Source organism: Rhinoderma darwinii, chromosome 10 (genome assembly GCF_050947455.1).
Source record: "Rhinoderma darwinii isolate aRhiDar2 chromosome 10, aRhiDar2.hap1, whole genome shotgun sequence".
Taxonomy (NCBI): Eukaryota; Metazoa; Chordata; class Amphibia; order Anura; family Rhinodermatidae; genus Rhinoderma; species Rhinoderma darwinii.
In genome coordinates this window covers 72,788,171-72,797,960 of record NC_134696.1, presented here as the reverse complement: position 1 = coordinate 72,797,960, position 9,790 = coordinate 72,788,171, and the positions used below count along the sequence as shown (strand labels likewise).

Below are 9,790 nucleotides of genomic sequence, written 5' to 3'. Positions count from 1 at the left end.
CCCCCTATAGATAGCACCATACACAGCCCCCAGTATTTTTGTATATAAACCCTATCATAACTGGATCCATCAGGGAGGGGTGCTTACTCTGCTCCTGGTGGGCAGCGGCAGAAGCAGGCTCTCGCCTAGCGCGTGTTTATTATGAGAGCGGGGGAGTGATGGGAGCAGCGGGAGTAGGGGGCCTCACCATCTCAGTGGGCCCGAGGCCACCACCCCCCCTGCCCCCCGCTAACTACGCTACTGCTAGGAAGTCTTGATCGTGCTCTTCTAACCACTATCGGACATTTCTAGCCGTGTGACATGTCACATTGTCTTGCTGCAAGATTCCATCTGCCCCAGGGAAGACAATCAGCATGTATGGGGGGACGTGATCTGCAGCGATGGATTCATACCTAAATTGGTTCAGAGCCGTCCACATGGATGAGTAGCCCAGAGAATGCCAGGAAAATATTCCCCATAACGCTGCTGCCACCGGCTTGTGTTCTTCCAGAAATGGTTGCCGGGTGTTTGTTCTCTGATATTTCTCGCCTGACACCACAACATCCATCTGTTCTATGTAGCAGAAAACGTGACTCATCGGAGAACCCTTTGCCAATCATTGGTGGTCCAATTCTGATACTGCCGTGCAAGTTGAAGCCTTTTTTTCAAATGCACCTTTGTTACATAAGAGCAGGGACCGTCCGTCGGGTTCGGAGCCCCATACACAGTTGGGTTCACTGAACTGTTGTTTTAGACACGTCTGGTAGCCCCCTGGTTGATTTTCATGGTGAGCTGCTCCACTGTAGCGTGTTGTTCGGCCCTCGCGCACCTTCTTAGCCGACGTTCACCCCTCATATCAATGGCACGTGGTGCTCCTCAGTTTCCACGTCAGTTATTCCCAATGGTGTCATTTGTCCACTCATGATACACTTTCATGACTGCAGCACGTGAACAGGTCACACACTGCGCTGTGTGAGAAATACCGCCACCCTGGGCCCGAAAGCCAATAATCATCCCTTTTTAGAATGCTGGTAAATTGCCCCTTTTACCCATGAGAACAACGAGTGATATGTGACCAGACAAACTATCCCACACCTTATATACCCACCAAGTCCACCACACATCACTTCCTTCATGGGCTACACACTGCCGACGTCAATAGTAGGAGGTGGTGATAATAATGTGACTCGACTGTGGTCTGTAGCATGCATATAGTGCATAGTAATATTGGTCTCTAACCTACATATAATATATAGTAGGGAGGTCTCTAGTCTGCATATAATACATAGTAATGGGGGTCTCTAACGTGCATATAATACATAGTAATGGGGGTCTCTAACTTGCATATAATATATAGTCTGCAGATTTTTTTTTCGTCGGTTTCTGGGACATAAAGTAGCTGACTGCCATCATTGTAAGCCATCATTGTTCCCATTCCTTATATAACAGTGAAGGATTGGCGCCCTTCATGGCAGCGGAGTATAGGTGGCCGGGGGTTGGGCAGAGGTCTCACTGAATGTCACCCGCACTTCCGACCACCTGTGACCACCATAACATGCACTAAACCAGTGCTATTGTGACTAGTCAGATGCCTTTCCACAAGTAAAATATAAACTTCCATCTGATTGGTTGACTTTTGCTTCGTTGTAGTTTTTTGCGCACCGACTTTTTGATACTTGTGCCATTTTGGAATTTTACATATGATATTTTTTTTCATACCAGAGGTGAGGGTGTTTGATGAGAGTCTTTTGTCCATGTCACTAGTACAGTAAGGCTGGGTTCACATGACCATGTTACGTCCATAAAGGACAGAACGTATTTCGGCCGGAAGTTATGTACGACGCTAGGAGTCCCTGCCTCACTGCAAAGCATCTTCACCAAAGTCCTCACCTCCATCTGCTGTCATGTATAGCACTGCTGTCACCTTATATGCCCCACTTTGGCACTAGAGCCCAAATATAAATAACACCTCTGTACCCCTATGGCTATGCCAATGATAAGTATATATTATTATACTGATGTTTATGTGGTTCCAGAATATTCTAGTATAGGTTTATCGAATGTGAAGTCTTACTATAAACCCAGTAAAATGCTATTGTGATGTCACCGGAGTATAGAATATGGCGCTGGGCACAGATCGGTCACTCGTCAGCTGGATGTGACACTTGAGTACTGGATACCTCGAAGTCACTAGAAAAGAATATATTATAGAATTACATTATCGGCAATTCTCTAATATAAAGTTATTATTGGTAACATTTCCTTTATAACCAGGAGGGATCCTATAATAACCTGCAGAACCATGCGGAATATCAGGCGGCATATACAGCAGTCTGTATTCTGTCAGTTTAGGGACCCCAGGGCAATGATATGATGTCTTTATATCATGTCACCCTATCGGCCACAACCTGTATATAGTGAATAGATAGAAGGAACAGGCCACGGACAATGGATACTATTCCCCTGCAGCAAAAATCTCATCATCACATTTCTCTGTTTTCTCAGGTTCGCAAGCTGAAGTGATTTTGTGACGAAACGTCATGCGATTCATTACTTTGTACTATCTGCGGCTGCAGATAGTAATTCTTCTATGTGGAGCGGAGGTGGTGACATCTTGCCTCAACTGCTTCACTACTCCAGCAGACAGAGCCAGTATCTGCCAATATCCTGTCTCGCTGAAGAAGATGGAGGCCGTAGACTGTCTCCAGAGGCTTCACAGGGGTTTCGAGCCCTTGACTGACACCGTGATAGGTAACTATTATCTGCTGCTATTTCTCATCACTCCTTCATCTTATACATAGAACATGTCATCTCAGTATTGAGCTATTGTCCTGCTAGACTGAAGCGTCACTTGTAGCATTTACAACAGTCAGAGCAGGAAATCTCCTGTACATAATATTCACTCAGGAACCCCATCTCCATCATAGACCACTTTATACAATGTCTGCAGGACCCGGCATAAATCTCATGTGTCTTCTTCTCTTTACAGCCTTTTCCCAGATACAAAGGATCAGATTGTATCTGAAGGGCTTCGAAAAAGAAGTAAATATAATCAGCGAATTATGTAAGTTCATTAAATCTCAAATTTTTCTTGAACTTCTTTTAAAACATCAAAATTCAATGTTTATCTCCTTCTATTTATCTCTAATTCCTTCTAGACTTTCCGCCATCTTGGGTGGAACAATTTGAAAATAAAATCGCTGAATTTGTTAAAGGCGTAAAAGACCGTGCCGCAAGTAAGTAACTAAAGATCCTGAGATACAGACAGTACATATGTTCTATATATTCTCCATCATCTCTTGTCTGTTCCCCCCTCCCCCACACAACATAATTCAGCCTTAACCGTATCTATTCCTTCCATTAGGTCATACAGCGGCAGAATGCAAACCTCCATGTGGTGAGTAATGTCATTAGACAGGATGATACGTGTGACCTCCGTTATGTACATGGGGGGTCTTCATTTACCTCAGACTTGTGACCCCCCCTCTCTCTGTGTTTTTTCCCCAGGCCTTCAGAAAGCGGCGAGTCTTTAAATGCAGCCGATGTGCTGAGGAGGATTGCCAGCTCCCCGTGACCTGTCCCCGTAAGTTCCTATCATCAATTTATAAATCTCATGTAAAGCTGTGAGTTTATAGTTGTGTTAGACCATTGTTTCCCTTCTCTGTCTTTTCAGTTGAGGAAATGCATGTGATAGAGCTGGAAAAGACCATCATCCACTGCGGTGCGTCCTTTCCCCTTCCGGACTATGCGACAGTCGTCTGGAAGTACGCCAAAAACGTAAGTATTCAGGTTACATTTATAACCATTATATTACAGTACAAAGACAAACCTGTAATCCCCCCCTCGTTCCTACTCCACATATGAGGAATGTCTTCTCTGATGTCATCAACGTTTTCATTTATAGATGAAGGCGACTGATTTAGGTTACTTCAAAGACATCTATAGTGGGGAAGACCTATTTGTGATGATTGAGCCTACACGAGCCAGCTACAAGGGGACTTATGCCTGCGAGGTCACGGATGATGATGATGACATCATACTCCGCCAATTCTACTATCTGGATGGTAAGACTTCTGAAAGATTAAAGTCTCTCAAATATTTTCTTTTCTAGAATATTCTGATCTGTCACATAAATGTATACACTAGATCAGCGACTCCTCCTGCCTCTGCACTGCTCTTACAGTAAAGAATTCTTTCTGATAATCTATGTCTGTCTATGATCCAGATCTGCTTATACAGAAGACGACATTCTCATTATTTACTTCTATTTATCTTCTGTATTTCAGTGACACCGACTGATACAAGGGAAGCCTCCGAAGTAGAGCGATACTTCCGTCATGCTCTGGAATCAACAAAAATACCAGAGGAGGAGGAGGAAATGATTGAACATGTACCCTCCACCCTGGAGAAAATCCAAACATTCTTCCAGAGCTACATCCTCTATGCCATCTATGCCGGAGTCTGCTGCCTGATAGTAACGTTATTGGTTGGAGCCCTGTGGCATTATGCCCTCAGTGTGGACTAAAAAAATAAATACAAAAACATCAAGAACCATCGTCCCGTCAGGGCATTATCATATGGAGTCAAAAACATCTGGAGTCACAACAATAGACTCTCAAGAAACATCATGGGTATTCCTCAAGCCTGGATACGAACCCTATCATCAAAGCAGCGCACCCAAAAGAGACCGTGAATAATGTTCAGGATGAAGATAAGGAGGTCACCACCTAATCAAATCTAACCTGCAGCAAAACCATCGCTGCAGGGGCACAGTGGGAACCCCTCAAACCTGGACAAGATCTTTATCACCGGTCAAAGCTGCGCACTCTGAAGGGACATGGAAATGTTCAGGAAAGTGAGGAGAAGAACAACACCCAAGTACTGAAACCTGCATCATAATATCTGTGCAGGCTTATTACCCAAACCCTACGGCTCAAAAACCAAATTAAAAAAAGTAAGAGGCAAAGTGGGAACCCCTCAAGTCTGGACAAGACCCTTATCACTGGTCATTGTGGAGCGCCCTGAAGTGACCCGGAAATAATATTCAGGAACAAGAGGAGAAAAAACCCATTTACATCTAACCTGCAGTAGAACCAACGCTGCAGAGTCACAGTGGGAACCCTCAGGCCTGGATATGACCTTTATCACCGGTCATAGGCGGCGCACCCTAAAGAAACCTGGAAAAGATGTTCAGAAAAAAGAGGAGGACACCACCATATCACCCCTTACCTGCAGCATTATATCTCTGCAGGGTTATTACCTAACCCTATTCTTATCCGAATATCTATAAAATAAAAACGAAAAAACTTAAATTGTGTTTTATTAAATAGCAACTTAAAGAGGTTCCCCAACTTTATGTACACAGCCAAGTCCCATAATTATGACCACCGGGTAATATCCGGAGTAACCGCCGTGTGCAGTATGGACAGCAGTAGACGGGCTGGGAGTGACTCAATAAGGTGCTGGTCGGTGGTCTCCGGTATCTGGAGCCTCGCTGACTGCAGAGCATCCCACATTTGCTGGAGGGTCTGTGGGGGAGAATCCATAGAGCGAACAAGACGATCGAGATCCCACAGATGTTCAATTGGGTTCAAGTCTGGTGAATTAGGGGGCTAGGGAATACTCGGAAGCATGGGCATAGCTAGGTGTTTAGCACAGGGGGGGCAAAACACATCTGAGTGGGCCTCAACCCAGTTGGCCCCCCAACGCATGTAACAAGCAGGATCGAGCTGTTACCTATCACATCTAAGGCTTCGTTCACATTTGCATCGGGAATCCAATCACGTGTTCCATCAGATATTTCCATCAGGGGAACCCATGAACGGAACCTGAACAGAAACCAGATGGAAACCATAGCTTTCCGTTTGCATTACCATTGATTTCAATAGTAAATGCTTCCGTTGCTAATGGTCTCTGTTTGTCTGTATTCCGTAAGGTTTCCATTTTTTTGGCGGAATCAATAGCGTAGCCGATTGAAATCAATGGTAATGCAAAGCTATGGTTTCCGTTCATGGGTTCCCCTGACGGAAATATCTGATGGAACCGATGAACGGAACCCCGATGCAGATGTGAACGAAGCCTAAATTCATAACTTAGATGTTATCGATAACCTAGGTGTCAGAGACACGCAGGACCCGCTGTCACTGAACCAGTTAGTCCCGCCGGCCTTGACGTATTCAGGTCTAAACGCTAGATACAGCTGCTTTGTATACAGGATACAAAGCAGCTGTATCTCAAAAAGTTCAAATAAGTTTTAATAAAAACGAATACACATATATATATATATATATATATATATATATATATATATATATATATATATATAAAACTGACAGAGGAGTTTGCATTAGAACTTGTTGCAGACCTCTCTGAAAGTGAATGAAAGAGTATATAACCCCATCATCCCTGTGTATACCAACCTTCATTCCTGTTACTGTATATACCAGCCATCATCCCTGTATATAACCTCCATCATCCCTGTATATAACCCCGCCATCATCCATATATACAGGGATGATTACTGGTATATACAGGGATGATGGAGGTTATATACAGGGATGATGGAGTTTATATACAGGGATGATGGCTGGTGTATACACGGATGATGGAGGTTATATACAGGGATGATGACTGGTATATATAGGGATGATGGTGTTTGTATACAGGGATGATGGGGGTTATATACATGGATGATGCCTGGTTCATCCATCATCACTGTATATAACACTCATCATCCACGTATATAACCCCCATCATCCCCGTATATAACCCCCACCATCCCAGTATATACCAGCCATCATTCCTGTATATACCAGCCATCATCACTGTATATAACCCCCATCATCCTTGAGTATACCAGCCTGGATTTTATATATATATATATATATATATAAATATATGTATATATATATATATATATATATATATATATATATATGTAGGAATGGTGGGTGGTATATGCAGGGATTATGGGGGTTATATATGGGGATGATGGGGATTATATACATGGGTGATGGGGGTTATATACAGGGATGATGGGGGTTACATACAGGGATGTTGTCTGGTATATACAGCGATGATGGTTGGTATATACTGGGATGATGGGAGTTATATACAGGGATGATGGGTAGTCCAGCCATCATCCCTGTATTAACCCCCATTGTCCCTGTATATATCAGCCATTATTTTCGTATATAAACCCTATCATAACTGGATCCATCGGGGAGGGGTGCTTACTCTGCTCCCGGTGGGCAGCGGCAGCAGCAGGCTCTCGCCTAGCACGTGGTCATAATGAGAGCAGGGGAGTGATGGGAGCGGCGGGAGTAGAGGGCCTCACCATCTCAGTGGGCCCGAGGCCACCACCCCCCCTGCCCTCCCGCTAACTACGCTACTGCTAGGAAGTCTTGGTCGTGCTCTTCTAACCACTGTCGGACAATTCTAGCCGTGTGACATGTCGTATTGTCTTGCTGCAAGATTCCATCTGCCCCAGGGAAGACAATCAGCATGTATGGGGGGACGTGATCTGCAGCGATGGATTCATACCCAAATCGGTTCAGAGCCTTCCACATGGATGAGTAGCCCAGAGAATGCCAGGAAAACATTCCCCATAACGCTGCTGCCACCGGCTTGTGTTCTTCCAGCAATGGTTGCCGGCTGTTTGTTCTCTGATGTTTCTCGCCTGACAGCAATGTCCATCCGTTCTATGTAGCAGAAAACGTGACTCATCGGAGAAGACAACCCTTTGCCAATTATCAGCGGTCCAATTCTGATACTACCATTCAAGTAGAAGCCTTTTTTTCAAATGCACCTTTGTTACATAGGAGCAGTGACCATCCGTCGGGTTCGGAGCCCCATACGCAGTCGGGTTGACTGAACTGTTGTTTTAGACACGTCTGGTAGCCCCTGGTTGATTTTCAGGGTGAGCTGCTCCACTGTAGCGTGTTGTTCGGCCCTCGCGCACCTTCTTAGCCGACGTTCACCTCCCACATCAATGGCACGTGGTGCTCCGCAGTTTCCATGTCGGTTATTCCCAATGGTGTAATTTGTCCACTCACGATAGACTGTCACCACTGGAGCACGTGAACAGGTCACAGACTGCTCTGTGTGAGAAATACCGCCACCCTGGGCCCGAAAGCCAATAATCAGCCCTTTTTAGAATGCTGGTAAATCGCCCCTTTTACCCATGAGAACAACGAGTGATATGTGATCAGACAGACTATCCCACACCTTATATACCCACCAAGCCCACCACACATCACTTCCTTCATGGGCTAAACACTGCCGACGTCAAAATTAGGAGTTGGTCATAATAATGTGACTCGACTGTGGTCTGTAGCATGCATATAGTGCATAGTAATAGGGGTCTCTAACCTACATATAATATATAGTAGGGGGGTCTCTAGTCTGCATATAATACATAGTAATGGGGGTCTCTAACTTGCATATAATATATAGTCTGCAGACTTTTTTTTCTTCGGTTTCTGGCACATAAAGTAGCTGACAGCCATCATTGTAAGCCATTTAAAACTCTTAGGTGGCTGCATTTTCGGTCACCCGATCATCCAGGAGCTCCTCTGTCATCCCTCTTTCAGGTCTTTTTGGCAGTGAACCTAAGTTAGAGAACTCGTCTCTTTGAGGTTTTGTATCAGAAATGCTGGGCCATTGGATACTTTCATTGGTAATACAGTAGAATTATTTTTGCCCCATGTTGGATTACGAGCAGTTCCAGATGATCAAATTCTGGACTAAAAAGGCAAAAATGACCAGACAGACATAGACACCTTATTATTTTGCTACATATACTTTTAATATTTCAGAAAATTAGTACGTAGTACGCCAAATAATGCTCTGACAGCTGGAGACAATTGTTAATGGTATCGTTAAAGTGTAGCTAAACGTTTGACAAACTTCTGACATGTCATAGTGTCATGTCAGAAGTTTGGATTGGTGTGAGTCCGAGCACTGAGACCCCACCAATCGCTAGAACGAAGCAGCTGAAGTGCTTGTGTCTGTTCGGCTTTTTCCGGAAATAAGTGTATCGTGTACGGACTCAATAGAAAGTCTATAAAACCCTACATCGGATTTCCAACACCAACTCATGACATGGCCCCCAAACCATCACTGACTGTGGAAACTTCACACTGGACCGCAGGCAACATGTATTGACGCCTCTCCACTCTCCACTCTCCACTCTCCCTCCAGACTCCGGGACCTTAATTTCCAAATGAAATGCAAAATTTCATCCGAAAACAGGACTTTGGACACTGAGCAGCAGTGTTGGTCCATTGTGTTATATCAAGTCCAGAGTCAGCACAGTGTCTAGCAGGACATATCCCAGCACTTCATGCTTCCCTCTGCTGACAGCTTTATGGAGATGATGATTTCATTTTCCAGCAGGACTTGGCACCTGCCCACACTGGCAAAAGTACCAATACCAGTATCACTGCGCGCGATTGGCCGGCAAACTCGCCCAACCTAAACCCCATAGAGAATCTAAAGGGTATTGTCAAGAGGAAGATGAGACACCAGACCCAGCAATGCAGATGAGCTGAAGGCAGCTATCAAAGCAACCTGGGCTTCCATAACACCTCAGCAGTGCCACAGGCTAATTGCTCCCATGCCACGCCGCATTGATAACACCTCAGCAGTGCCACAGGCTGATCGCCCCCATGCCACGCCGCATTGATAACACCTCAGCAGTGCCACAGGCTGATCGCCCCCATGCCACGCCGCATTGATAACACCTCAGCAGTGCCACAGGCTGATCATCTCCATGCCAGGCCGCATTGATAACACCTCAGCAGTGCCACAG

General features: G+C 44.9%; 1 protein-coding gene across 1 annotated transcript; it reads left to right on the top strand.

Moving 5' to 3' along the window:
- Positions 1-2,485: 2,485 nt before the first annotated feature.
- On the top strand, positions 2,486-5,272 carry LOC142661492 (sperm acrosome membrane-associated protein 6-like). Its single transcript, XM_075838899.1, has 8 exons — positions 2,486-2,730; positions 2,969-3,043; positions 3,138-3,215; positions 3,344-3,380; positions 3,495-3,562; positions 3,653-3,756; positions 3,884-4,043; positions 4,266-5,272. The coding sequence occupies exons 1-8, from the start codon at positions 2,520-2,522 to the stop codon at positions 4,502-4,504; spliced, it is 972 nt and encodes a 323-aa protein (XP_075695014.1). The 5' UTR covers positions 2,486-2,519; the 3' UTR covers positions 4,505-5,272.
- Positions 5,273-9,790: the final 4,518 nt, after the last annotated feature.